The sequence below is a fragment of the Denticeps clupeoides genome, chromosome 2, assembly GCF_900700375.1.
Source record: "Denticeps clupeoides chromosome 2, fDenClu1.1, whole genome shotgun sequence".
Lineage (NCBI taxonomy): Eukaryota > Metazoa > Chordata > Actinopteri > Clupeiformes > Denticipitidae > Denticeps > Denticeps clupeoides.
Window position 1 is genome coordinate 11346365 of NC_041708.1, and position 14816 is coordinate 11361180.

Below are 14816 nucleotides of genomic sequence, written 5' to 3' on the forward strand. Positions count from 1 at the left end.
AAGTGGTTAATGACCTGCTGCTGGCCTCTGATTAGGGCTGTATCTCCGTACTTGACCTTAGTGCAACATTCAATACTATTGATCATGCAATTCTCCTTGACAGGTTAGAGAATGTTGTTGTGATTGAGGGAACAGCCCTCTCCTGGTTCAGGTCATATTTGAATGATCGTTTCCAGTTTGTGGACATTAATGGTGATTCCTCTTAACAGAACACTTATGCCGACAATACACAGCTGAGGGACAAAATAGAGAATGGTGTAAATGACATTAGACCGTGGATGCTCACTAGGTTCATCCTGCTTAATTCTGATAACACAGAAGCACTTGTACTTGGGCTTTATGCAGCCAGATGTAAGCTGCTTGACTACATAATAACTCTGGATAGCTTTTCTATCACACTAAGGATCTAGGTGTCCTTAATGATGCATGTCTCTCATTCGATACACATGTGGATAATATAGCATTCTTTAATTTTAGGAATATTGCAAAGATTTACGAGCACCTGGTGAATTTTTGGTTATGTATGATCCACCATGCTTCCTGCAATTAACTGGTGCAGGCTTCCTGCCGGTACGTTTCTCCTGTAACACTTCGCAGCTGTGGAACAGCCTGCCAGTCAGTGTTTTCATTACTCAGACACAGTCTCAGTGTTCAAGTCTAAACTGAAAACACATCTGTTCACTTTGGCCTTCTGTTAATTCTAATAATGCTGCTAAGAATCCCTCTAAGTTAGGGTGACCAGATCTACTCTTTTCCTCAAAAATGTACGGCCAGGTTTTTAGACTTGTCTGGGTGATTTAACATTCGTCACAACATTTTTATTTTCTAAAGTAAAAAGAAATGCAGACAGTGCACGCAACGAAATGAGTCCTCTGCATTTAACCAATCACCTTAGGCAGCCATGATTTTGGATGTGAAAAGACCCTCGACTCGCTTGCTCCAATGTGGTGTTGGTGTGTGCTGTTCTAAAATGCTTTTAAAACAAGGGAGAGATATGAAGACAATAGAGTGTATATAGACAATAGAGTGTCATGGCCGCTAATTCACCACCGGGGAAGAACTTTTGATATGGCGAGCAAAACAAACAGTGCGAACTTATACGCTGAAATTATTCTTAACTAACGTGAGCCTTTTTTGGATTGACCTTGTTTCCTGCTGGTTACCCTTTCACCCTGATGACTATTTTGAATTTCCCATTTTTGGCATTGTTTTTGACCTCAATGTTTTCAACCTCTTCTCCTGTCCCTGACCTGGATTATCGCATTCCCTCTGACATTCCATCCGAACCCAAAGAACCCCATGCCTGCAGACCATGATTATGTCCTGCCTCCTTCCAGTACCAGTACGCAGAGGTGAACCTTGACTCTTCCCACGTCTCTCACTGAACCCCCCGAACACCCCGTAGAAGCCGCAGCCCCCACTGCTGCTCGGGACTTGGTCCCGTATCCTCATCACTGCCTACCAAGATACCTGTCACATCCCATGAACAATCACCCGAGACCAAAGCGCCAGCCGCTATTGCACAAGTCCTTCGTTCTAGCACTGAGAAAATCTCGTCTTATTTTGGGATTGTCATTTCTGGGTACAAAGCCAACCACCTTACTGACTTTCAGTACAGGCCAGAGAAGAAGACGGTAAACACATGCATACATTTTTACTCCCTACTAGTCAGTCAAGCACATTCCTTATGAATCTTTATGAGCCAAAAATGCAAAAGCCAATAACATGTGGTGAAGTATGTGCAGACAACTATTAAGTTGTATAAAACTGTTAAGATGATCTCCAATATGATCTAACCTAAGGGGGTTTAACTGCTTTAGACAGCTGTGCAACTGGATTCATGGCATCTGATACAGAACTTAATGAAGCTCACAACTACATAACTTAAAAGCACTGCAGGGTTCATTGATGGCAGCATCCTTAATTTCTCAGATATATTTCATGTACTGCAGTTTGTCCTTCCAAATGAGTGACAATCGATTAACATTACACATGAATGATGGTTTTAAATTCACACTGAACAACAACACTGGGTCAAATGCCATTATTTCCACTAATTACACAGATTAATGCACAGGGTTTCATATATTGTGGAAGATTACAATTGTTAAAATAATATAGTTACTATTATATACAAAATTATATTTTATTAAATGTTCTAACAAATCTATTGAACCATTTTTATCAAATAAAGATAGGGAGTAAAGGGGAAAAGAATGGCATGATTAAGAATTACTCACTCATTAGAAAGTATAGGTGATTTTAAACTGAGCCCAATGTGAGTTTTGGAAACAATGTTCTGGTATGGCTGAAAATGAAATCATGAGTTTTTTCAGCTGAGAGTGAGGACAGTTGGTTTATAGTGTGGTGACAGCAGCGAGTGATGGACAGTTTTGAGAATTGATGGGCATGTTGTTAACTCTGAAACAAAGCACTACTCTCACCGACCCTCCCCAGACACCTGAGGGTTTAATTGATGCACTTGAGACTCAGACAACCATGACATGGAAGACCATCATCAGCTGTGCACAGAATCAGACATTTAATTAAAAAGTCTGATTTAATTGTCCTCTGTTGCCCTTCAGCATGTTTTCCTTCAAGTTTCCAAATCTTTTCCTCTTGGACGATCAGTCAGCCCTCTTTCCCCAGCAATCTTGCTAAAGCCATAAGACAGCAGCTAAATGAGCTGCCTCAGAACCTTTTTAACACATTATGTTCAATTCTTGAGATACTCCAGTATATAGAGTGGTTATAAAAAGTGTAAACACTCCTGCTGAATACCAGTTTTTATGTAAAAACTTATACAACAGTAAACGCATTTGTACACTTTCTTCTTAGTCACGTATCTTGAAAAAGTTCACTTGAGTGTTGGACCAATATCTGTCATCAAGTAGCCAACTCAGCCCAGCAGCTTTCGGGGAATCCTTCAGCCAGTGTGCACACAGAGAACCAGCATCAGTTATAGTTTTGGAATGGCCCAGGCAAATATAAATCCAAAAGAAATCTTTTGGGATTACTCGTTCTACTTGGTGTCAGTGCTGCTTTTGATTCTGTTGGAAAAATCTTCTGGGAATCAAAGGCCATGCACTTGACTGGTTTGCTTAATAACGGATCGATACACCTTTATCAATATCAATGGTGAATGTTTAAAAAAGCATTGGTAAAATATGGAGTAGCTCAAGGATCCATACTACTAGTACTGTTCTCTCAGTATATGCTTTCACTTTGAAACATAATTTGGAAACATAGTATCAACTACCACTGTTATGCAGATAAAACACAACCTTTAACACATACAGTTTACATACACTGTATAAAAAGAGAGTAAGAAAAAAGTTATATGTCTTTTATACAGTGTAATGTAAACTTTTGGTTTCAACTGTAAATGTGTTATGTTATAACGTTGTGTGCACGGGTGCTGTGTATCACAATGACAATCTTTAAACAAATATATATACATCTTCACCAGATGTGGTGAAGACATTGATGAACAAAAAATTAAGAACTGTTTACAAGACATTAAAGACTGGATGAACCAAACTTCCTCAATCTAAACTTGAAAAAAAAAAAGAAATATTGTTACTTGGACGGAATCTATCCGACCTCTCAGTCAATATTGATGGGACTCCAACCGCCATATGTACAACCGCCAAAGACCTGGGAATCTTTCAAGAAACACATAAGCAACATTTGTAAGACTGCATTCATTCACAAACACTCATGCAGAAAAATTGGTATGTGCATTTGTAATGTCAAAAATAGACTCCTGCATGCTCTGCTTATTGAAAGCATGGCATCATCTCTCAGTACAATCCAACAAGTTCAAAATAGAAAGAATTCTAAGTGGAACAAGAAGATTTAACACATAACACTGATCCTGTCTTGATCCTGAATTGGCTACAGGTAAAATTTCGCATAAACTGTAGAATTCTTTATTTACATACAAAGCTCAGCATAGACTGGTCCCTGATTATCTGAGTTAACAGAGTACTGCCCTATACGAGAATTACACTCACAATACTCCGGACTCTTACTGGTACTGAGAATTAACAAATTCTCAGCAGATGGACAAGCTTTCTCCTAGAGAGCACTCCTGCTTTGGAACAGCCTTCCTGCTAAAGTTCGGAACTCATATACAGTGTCAATAATTAAGTTCAGGCTAAAGACACATCTTTTAGCCAAGCACTTATACTTTGATGCTCATCTCATCTAGGCTGTCCTAGATAATCCACCGTGGCCATTGTTGCACTTGACACAAGACAACCCAGCATGCAATGTACCAGAGGGTCAACACAGCCATCAACACTGTAATGGCTACAGCTTCAGGAATCTTCAAATGTACCAGTGGCATTTTAATGAACATTTTTTCTTGGACAAATCATTACCAACTGACACCAATTTCAGGCTCACTCTACCCTGGAAGGTGGTCCCTCTCTGTTTAACTCCTTCCCAAGCGTTCTTTCATTTTTTTTCTCTGTAAGTACAGCATTTGGTCTAGGTGGCTATATGTGTGCGTGAACCGCTGGCACCCAACTTTGGTGCACAGTTCCGGGATGGGCTCAAGCTACCACAACCCTGCTGATGGACAAGTAAGTCCTCTAAGAATGGAACAGCATTATAGAATAAAACTTGCTAAAACATATATACAAAACATCATTGTCATCAGGTTTTCGAATATTTAATGCACTGTTGTGGGACTGGGCCGATCATCAAACAGATATCATGAACTTGCCATCATTGTACCCATGCCATGCTTATGTGGATTTGATTGTAGCCTGGAACAAACATCAGTTTCAGAATCTGAAATTTTATAATGAATTATGGTGGTCCAACATCAGATATGCCTTCACGCAACTGCAATCACTTTTGTCAGGCACATTTATATACAAGGAGTGCAGAATTATTAGGTAAATGAGTATTTTGTCCACATCATCCTCTTCAAGCCTACTAGGTGATGTGCATCTGTTACGTCCATGGACGTATGCTCCCACATGTTCTGTGTTTCTGGCTGTGTTTTTGCGTCCTGTCTCTTTTAGGTTGACTTCATGGGAGGAGTTGAAGCCTACCAGCTCCACCTACCATCTTCCATTGGTCACTTCCACCTATATAAAGAGACTTCGGATTGTGTTCGGGAGGTCCCCAGGGTCTGCTAGGCCCTTATGCTTTCGGGAGGTCCCCAGGGTCCACAGAGAGCTGCATGGAGCGCCGTTGGGGATCTCATTCGTGTGTCTTGTTGCTTTGTGTGATTGATCCCTTTGTTGTGTACCTGTGTTAGCCTGTTAGCTGTTAGACTGTTATGTGCCCTTTTTGTTGACTTGTGCGCGTTTTGAGATATCCCTGTTGTCATCCCATCCCTTCCTTTAGGCTGTTTTGAGTCCACTGTTTATTGTACCTTTTAGCTCACTGTGAATAAAAGCACTGTTTGTATCGTTTGTTTGGTTGCATGTGTAACAGTGGACCTCCTCCTCTCCACACCCTTGTTGCGTTTCTTAGACCCCTAGAATTAGGAACGTGACAAATGGGGGCTCGTTCGGGATGTTTTTTCCTTGGTTTGGTGTTTGTGAGCAGAATCATGTATCCGGTAAGTTAGGGTGTCTCTTGGGGTCTTTGCTGTGGCAATGCCCTCCCTGCAGACCACCACTTTTGTTATTTTGCTTTGTTATTTTTCCTTTCTTTCTTTTGGAGCTACTCCGGGTGGGGGTACGCCGTCACACGAACAGCCTCAGCTTGAGTCTGCCGGGGTGACGTTCGGCGTTCAAAGTTGCCTCCAATCGGTACCCTCCGATCCTAAAATCCGGTCCTAAACCTGCCTAGCACGAGCTACCTTAACCTACCTGCTCTTCGGAGGACCGATTGGAGGCAACTTTGAACGCCGAACGTCACCCCGGCAGACTCAAGCTGAGGCTGTTGTGTTTGTGGCCTCAGGCATACATTCGGTGGAGAGGAGTTTGTGTGGGCTTGGGTGGTTGTTGGTATTCAGTTTTTTGGTGTACACAGATGGGGGTCTAAAGTTAGCATAAGATTCATTTTGTGTGTGGTGGCTGTGTTTGTATCATTTGTGGACATTCGTTAGTGCTCCTTCTGCATTCGTTTGGCACAGTGTTTGAAAGAGACGCTGTTTGAATTGCCGTGTGGTGTTCGCTCACTCTCGGTAGTGAGGTTCTTCGGCGGAAGGATACTGTTTCAGTTGTGGAGCGTGTTGGTTAATAATTTCCCAGCCCTGCCTGCTGATGTGCTCTCGACAAGCATTTCTGCCGATCCGGTGAGTGACTCTGATGCGGATGTAAAAATCCGTGAGTGCTCATTGGAGAAGCGTGAGTGGCTTGATTCAGCGAGAGTTTGTCCAGAATGCGAATGTCGTAACTACGTGCTTGCAAGATGGTGCAGGAGCTTCAGCTTTTGCCAACTGGAGTGTCAGCATGAGCTTGAGCTCAGAAAGTTGGCGCAGGATGTTGGAATGGAACGTTACTAAGTACCAGTGTAAGCACTGAGTGTGCTTTTATGTATAGCTCCCGTTCGGGTTAAGTCTAGGACTACTGTTGTATGGCGGTGCGTCTGTTTGTGGGTCTACTGTCTCAGGGTAATAGTCCCCAGAGCAGTGTGGAGTGCCCAGTTCGCCCTATTATTTTCCCCATCACTGACATTTCGTATTTCTGTGGAAGTGGGGGAAATATTTCATTTGACCATAGTTTGCTTAAGTTTTGCCTTATTATACAACCACCAGCATTTTTGCTTTTGAGTATACAAATTTGTTGTCCACTGCTTGTTTTTGGACCTTCGAAAAATTTAGATGTGAGATTAGTTGAATACTGCAGATATTGTATTTGAGGGACAATGCTTTATCTTGTGCACTCTTGGATCAACCGAAGGGTTGATATTTGGTGGTGGGGGTGTTACGTCCCTGGACGTATGCTCCCACGTGTTCTGTGTGTCTGGCTGTGTTTTTGCGTCCTGTCTCTTTTAGGTTGACTTCATGGGAGGAGTTGAAGCCTTCCAGCTCCACCTACCATCTGCCATTGGTCACCTCCACCTATTTAAAGAGACTTCAGATGGTGTTCGGAAGGTCCCCAGGGTCTGCTAGGCCCTTACTCTTTCGGGAGGTCCCCAGGGTCCACGGAGATCTGCATGGATCTCAAGACTGATTTTTCGAAGGTTTTATGGACTGATGAAATGAGAGTGAGTCTTGATGGGCCAGATGGATGGGCCAGTGGCTGGATTGGTAAAGGGCAGAGAGCTCCAGTCCGACTCAGACGCCAGCAAGGTGGAGGTGGAGTACTGGTTTTGTTTTTGAATGTCGAGATGTTATATTGGTTTCACTGGTAAAAATAAATAATTGAAATGGGTATATATTTGTTGCCTAATAATTATGCACAGTAATAGTCACCTGCACACACAGATATCCCCCTAAAATAGCTAAAAATAAAAACAAACTAAAAACTTCTTCCAAAAACATTCAGCTTTGATATTAATGAGTTTTTTGGGTTCATTGAGAACATGGTCGTTGTTCAATAATAAAGTTTGCCTCAAAAATACAACTTGCCTAATAATTCTGCACTCCCTGTACATAAACATTTATGTATATATACATATATACATTTACATACATTTATCACTGGAGTGATAAACACAATTTGTCTCTGTGCTATTTTCTCCACTCAATATTTACAATGAGTCGTGACACTAGTCCAGTTGACATTTTATAGATGGTTTATTGAATCTTTTAAACATCTTATTTCAGAAAAACTATTGCATTTCAGAAATACACTAAAACAAATGGTTTATACATTATCATGTTTGATATATGAGAAATTAGGCTGAATACCAGTAATTTGATAAGAATTTAATTTGACATTTGCCATTGCCCTTGGGGGTGGGTAATAACCATAATTACAGTCATGCGAGTTATTAAATAAGGTTGTCTTTACTAGTTAGAAAAAACATGAATTTTTGTATGATACCCTCATGGCTTATGAAAATACATTGTGAAATTAGAAGACAGTCATTTTGAAAATACTGTTAAGTTTTACATTAAATTGCAACTTCATAAATAGAAGGTTATAATGTAATTACAGAGCCTTCATTTGCACATTTCACAGTAGCATGGTTAATAAGGAGCAAGCTAGTCACTGCAGATTTCATGAAACATTAGAAAGGTCCAAACATGAAATTTAGTAAATTCTAAATCATTAGCCATAACAAAGACATCATTCTTTTTTCAGAAGTCTTGAATATGTCATAATAACATTTTCTGATCTGAGAAGTTGGATATTACAAGGCCTATTACATTTACGGCATTTACCAGACGGCCTTATCCAGAGTGACTTACAATCAATAGTTACAGGTACTGTCCCCCTGGAGACACTTAAGGTTAAGTGTCTTGCTCAGGGACACAATGCTAGTAAGTGGGTTTGGTCTAGTTGTGGTGGGTAAGGAAGTGGACCCATAATCGGAAGGTTGCCGGTTCAAATCCTGAACCGCCAAAGTGCCACTGAACAAAGTTCCATCCCCACACAATGCTCTCCCTTCTTGGCCCTACAGAGGGACATATTTCATGTGTTTTACCCACTAGGCTACTTCCCCAACTATTACCAGGTGGCCTGATGGTCAACAAATTGCCTGAAAAGCAGAGAAGGGAGGGTCATGACCACTTTCCTGCATTCCTGTATCAGAGGTTTCACTTAGACACTGCAGAAATATTAAAGGATAATCTGATTGGTTTTTGGCAACGTTTTTAGGCAATCAAAGTCTAGCATGATGGAGATGCCCAGGGCTTGCTAGTGCTGTCTTCTTTCCCCATTTGCACTCTACTCTTTTCCAAAAAGTCTGAGTATTTTTCATTTCCATTAGAAAACAATAGCAGATTGGCAAATTTTGTGACACACCTACATATTATCCCACAGGATATAACATGAAGGCTACATAGTTAAGTTTCATTTGTCATTTGTATAGCTTTTCACATATTATTTATCAGTAAATCACAGTCTGCATCGAAATGTTGCAAATTCAACTGTTACAGTTTTTTTTGTAAATAATGAATTGATTTGATAAAATATCAGGGTGATATTTTGCCATCATTGTTGATGTTAATTGTGGGACGTCATGTGGCGTGAGAGGTGGTGACGCTCACGGAAGAACTCATGGCAGATGGGGCATGTGAGCTTCTCCTCTCGCCTCAAGCAAACCTGCGCCTCAGGTGCCAGTTCCTTCTTGTGGTGTGCACGCATGTGGAACACCAGGTCGGAGGTCATGCGGAAGGACAAGTTGCACTTGGCGCACCAGTTCTGCACAGACACCCCCAGCGAGCTCACGGTCGGGGGCAGCAGAGCCAGTGACGAAGGGGCCTGGATTTGGAGACCTGCGCTCCAGGGCCAGTGCTCCGGGCTGTAGGGGTATGACGACCCCAGAGTGAGCGAACTGGGTAACGTCAGAGTGTTGTGCACCGTGTCGCTGTATAAGAAATTCGATGCCAGTAGGTTCCTGTAGCCCAAACCAGTTTTTGGGTCCTCTGGTCGATCCAGGGTGCTGTAGAGCGCAGAGGTCGATAGGTCACTGGTGCTCCGCCTCGGCTTGCAGAATGCACTCTTTTGCTCCTCATCTGCTGCTTTTGGCAGGACGCATGAGAATGCACTGTTGTCACGGACATGCAAGTTTTCACATTTGACCTGCTCTGTTTCTGGTACGAAAGTTTTGTCTTTACATTCCTGTGGATTTGTGGCTGACTCCTGTGGAACAACCACTGCTGTGAGACAGCGGATGTTGGTTTGGTTCCCAATGTTGTTTTTTTCCAGCAAAAACACTTTGTGGCCCCTGACACCCAGGTCCTCTTCGTATGTCCTTTTGCGGGGATCAATACACACGTGCTCGCTGCCGGTGGGTTTCTTGTGCTCAAGGTCTCGTGCAATGTTGTGAAAATCAGTGGTCTGTTGCCTCCTGGTCACAATTGCATCTGATCTGACATCCATGCAGAGAAATCGGCAGTGGGCGAGATACGGGTATTTCTTCTTGAAGGTCCGATCACATTTCAAACATCGGAACCCTATAGAGAGGAAGATGGACATAATCATCCTCATCTTCCACAACTAGACCAGTCATAAGTGGTAATATGCAGTCTGTGCCCTATGCCCCTTATGTAGGATTTCTGAAATTTCTTATTACTTCATGCATTTTAGAAGAGAAGACACCACCATATATTATAATATAATGAAGCAATTCAGGATCATGGTGTATAAGAAAAATGGTTTTGCACTCCGAATAACAATAATCGTATTTGGAGAGGCGTGCATGCTCACCATCTGCAGCGGCCCTCACTTTGATTTCGGTGAATCCCAGGAGATGAGAGAGCTCCCTGTCATACCACACCAAGAGCTCCTCTCCTTGCTGTATGTCTCGAATCGTCCGAAAGTACAGCTGAGCCCCCTTCAGGAAGGCCTCGGTGTTCTGCTCCTCAGCGTTGCTGGCGGCCTGGACAAGCCTGAGCCAGGAGGCCAACAGGGGGGAGTCACGCATCGCCTCGGGGTCGACCTGTTGATCAGAATTTTTAGTCATTTACATTTTACATTTAAATTTTTCAGACGCCCTTATCCAGAGCGACTTACAATCAGTAGTTACAGGGACAGTCTCCCTGGAGCAATTTAGGCTTAAGTGTCTTGCTCAGGGTAAGTGGGATTTGAACCCGGGCCTTCTGGTTCATAGGCGAATGTGTTCCCCACTAGGCTAATACCACCCTATGTCACTTCTGGGGTTTTTATAACCAAGTAATAAATAAGTAATAGAGACTTTTCTGCCACCCAAATCTTGTGTTATTATCATTTAATGGCTGTAGTAGCCTAGAGGGTAACACACTCGCCTATGAACCAGAAGACCCAGGTTCAAATCCCACTTACTACCATTGTGTCCCTGAGCAAGACACTTAACCCTGAGTGTCTCCAGGGGGACTGTCCCTGTAACTACTGATTTTAAGTCGCTCTGGATAAGGGCACCTGATAAATGCTGCAACTGTAATGAAATCCTTTATAAAAATGCACTTTCTTCTTCTTTTATTACGCCATGATCAAGCCTTAATGGCTTCTCTTTTATGAGCTTTGGCTCCTCTTATACATCCATGCCATCTTTGATGATCCCGTCCACCGTCCCGTCTTCGTAATAAAGATTGATTCACGGACCGATTGTCGTTCCGAATCCTACCCGGAAGACGTAGCTGCTGCTCCTCCTGTCGCAGGACTTGAGAGCGATGAACGCGATGCTGTGGTAGTGGGCGGACCGGAGCGCGCACGGCCCGAACACGGCGCCCGCCGCCACGTCGCGGGTGACGCGCACGCCGGAGAAGGCGTCGGACAGCGCGTGGTGAAGACATTTACTGTCGACCTGCTCCATTTTCCACCTGAAAGAGTCCAGTTGGGAGGCGGTGCTGTTTATTGCTCCCAACAAAACGAGTCCGCTTTGAATATGCGCATATGCAAATTAGGGATGCATTCATTGCGCGCGAACGTTCTAGACCTGAACGCGGTCCACCACACACAGACTTAAATAACCTGATTCAACTGTAATAAAAGCTGTAAAAAGCAACAGAAAAGGGATTTGTTAGTCTCGCGGGATCCTCCATTGTTTTCCCATCTGGTGTCGGACTGTTTACGGCTCTACTGAATGGGAATGTGTGCAGCCATTAAAAGTGACAAAAGGTTTACAGGAAAAGAATATTCTCATTATAATTGGTGGGTGTAGTAATATATCATATGCACACAATTTATCCTTAATAATAACGGCAGCAAAATAAAGAAATAAACAAATAGATCGTAAGAGTTGAGCGGCTACTCACTGACTGGAGTCGGGGTCACTCTCCTCTCCGAAGAGTGTCCTCTTGCCTCCTCTCCTCTCCGAATCCTCCCTTCTCCCCTTCCCTCCTCTCCTCTCCGAATCCTCTCTTCTCCTCTTCCCTCCTCTCCTCTCCGAATCCTCCCCTCTTCACTTCGCTCCTCTCCTCTCCGAAGAGTGTCCTCTCCTCTCCTCTCCTCTCCGAATCCTCTCTTCTCCTCTTCCCTCCTCTCCTCTCCGAATCCTCCCCTCTTCACTTCGCTCCTCTCCTCTCCGAATAGTGTCCTCTCCTCTCCTCTCCTCTCCTCTCCTCTCCGAATCCTCTCTTCTCCTCTTCCCTCCTCTCCTCTCCGAATCCTCTCTTCTCCTCTTCCCTCCTCTCCTCTCCGAATCCTCTCTTCTCCTCTTCCCTCCTCTCCTCTCTGAATCCTCCCCTCTTCACTTCGCTCCTCTCCTCCCCTCCTCTCTGATTTCTCTCCTCTCCTCTCCTCTCCTCCGAATCCCACCGACGCTGATGTCCGCGCTGCTGGAGCAGGGCTGCTGCGACGCGTCCCCGTTCTGGGTTTATGAGGGGATGCAGTCCCCCCCCAATCGACCCCCCCGTTTGAGGGGGGGTCGATTGGCGCTTTTGTGTCCTCAGCGTCAGTGTGATTGGAACAGAACGTCTTTTGACTCCAGACATGTCCACTGTAAAGGAGGGAAGGAAGGGGGTGCGCATTCACAGCTACTTCTGTTGCTGAAGTAAAGTGGCAAGAAAATGTATGTGAAACGTTTTGGAATTTCATGGTTTTATGCATTAAATTTGCCATAAGACGTGATCAGCTCTTCATCTAAACCAACATAATGTGTAAAAATTATGATATTTCATGTATGAACTGTATGGAGGACCAGCATGAACCAATCTTATTGCTTGTGGCTTTGGAATTAATGACTGATTGAATCCCCCTCAATTGTCAGCAACAACCTCAGCCAGACGCTTCCTAAAGCTGTGGATCAGACCTGCACAGCTTTCAGGAGGAATCTTAGCCCATACTTGCCTGGCAGAACTGTTTTAGCGCTTACATAAGTGCTTTAATATGTTTATCATAGAAATTGTAGAACATCTGCAAATAGCCGTAGTTTACTAACTTTAGAATTATATAATCTTTTTGTAATATAAAGATTAGAGTTCATGAGAGCTCTATTTAATGAATGTTTGGAAATTCTTCAAAAGTGATTCATCTAAGGGAAGATGATTCCACCAACTAGGAGGCAAGACAGAGAAGAGTCGAGATGAATGCTTCCCTAGTACCTTGAGAGATGGTGTTACCAGTCGAGTGGTGCTGGAGGATCAGAGAGATCGAGGTGCAGAGCAAGGAGTGATGAGGGATCTGAGGTAGGAGGGTGTTGACCCATCCTTGGTTTTGTAGGCAAACATGAGTATTTTGAATATGATGTAGACAGCTACAGGAAGCCAGTGGAGGGAACGTAGCAGTGGGTTGGTCTGGAAGAATAAGGGAAAGTTGAAAACAAGTCATGCTGCAGCATACTGGATCAAGAGGTCGGGTAGCACGTCCAGCCAGAAGTGAGTTACTGTAGTCCAGGTTGAAGATGACCAGAGATTGGAGAAGTATCTGGGTAGCCTAAAAATGAGCAAATCTTTCTTTGCCCAACTAGAAAGGGTTTAACAAAGTGGCCATATGATAAGGTGAAAGGTGATAAGGTGAAAGCAACATGTAAATGCTGTGAATTGTGTCTGTAAATTATAAATTGTGCATCATATTAATAAAATGCATAAATGGAATGTTGGGTGATATTACCAAGTGTGCCTGAAGCCACCACACTTTGAAGGCTCTATGGCTTTTTGCTGAAGATATCAGGAACTTTATTTTTTTTCGAGTTAATCAGAATGCTATTATTAAAGAAAGTATTCATTTATAGGTGTATACAGTATATGCAACCAGCTTATTGTACATTTTTCTTTATTATGAAATTAGTTAATTTGTGCTTAAAAAAAAAATCTGCCATTTTAACAGGAGTGGGCACACTTTTTATATTTATCTTATTCACTAGATTTAAAAAAACTCGCACATACAGCATCTAGTGTATAATATTTGGAAATTAACTAAAGACTTAATCAAAACATGAAATGAACATGTTTTATTTCTTAAATAAATGTTTCGATTATTCAATTTGCATCCCTAATACCACACATTGTATTTGTGTGTCACGTCTACGGACTTACGAGGGAAGGAAGCGCAGAGGTCTGACATGTTGGGAAGGGGTTTTTATTAACAAATAAACAATAAAGAAACACAAATAAACACTGGCGCGGTGGCCGAAAACGATTTAACTTAAATAAGGAACTGAAACTAACCCGTAGGCGTGTGCCGATTGCCAGAACTCAAATTACGAACAGTGTTACCAACTAAAGTTCACGAAAATGCCAGCGACCCCGAACGGGCGGAAACTTCCGGCATTTATGGGGCGTCAGGATTGGGTTCCGGTGTGGAGCCCAGCTGCAGGCAATCCTGACATTGTGATTAAAATTCTAAACATTTAATTCTGCTCATGGCATAATGGATGAATGGGCAACATTGTACATGCACAGGAGTCCAAGCAACATAATATATTTCACTGTACATTTTATGGCTGTAGACACCAGATATATAATTTCATATAAATTCATAATTTCATTGAAACAATGTTTAATTGTGCAATTATATTTTGTCATTGCATTCATTCAATATTTGTCACTATGGATGTTTTGGCGTAATTCTGTTTTCAGCAAAGATGTTGAGTAAGGAGACGAAACTAAGCGATCAAAGTTCTATAGGTTGCGATTTCACAAAAAATTTATTCATCAGTTCTTTCTGATGAATAAACGCTTCTGGGTGTTGTGGCTCCTTTACGTTTCCTTGAAATCACTAAAGGCCTGCTCCTTGTGCAGCTCCCCCGCCCAAGATGTGCAAGGGGATCTCTGACTTGTACTTCGCCCTTGATTCACGACCCATTAGTTTCACCTC

At 42.7% G+C, this 14816-nt stretch overlaps 1 protein-coding gene across 1 annotated transcript; it reads right to left on the reverse strand.

Moving 5' to 3' along the window:
* Window positions 1-8417: 8417 nt before the first annotated feature.
* On the reverse strand, window positions 8418-11913 carry znf488 (zinc finger protein 488). The gene is made up of 4 exons (XM_028970039.1): window positions 11816-11913; window positions 11185-11380; window positions 10290-10521; window positions 8418-10036 (listed from the first exon to the last, which is right to left on the reverse strand). Exons 2-4 carry the CDS (start codon window positions 11371-11373, stop codon window positions 9084-9086), a joined length of 1374 nt encoding a protein of 457 aa, XP_028825872.1. The 5' UTR covers window positions 11374-11380; window positions 11816-11913; the 3' UTR covers window positions 8418-9083.
* Between the last annotated feature and the right edge of the window lie 2903 nt (window positions 11914-14816).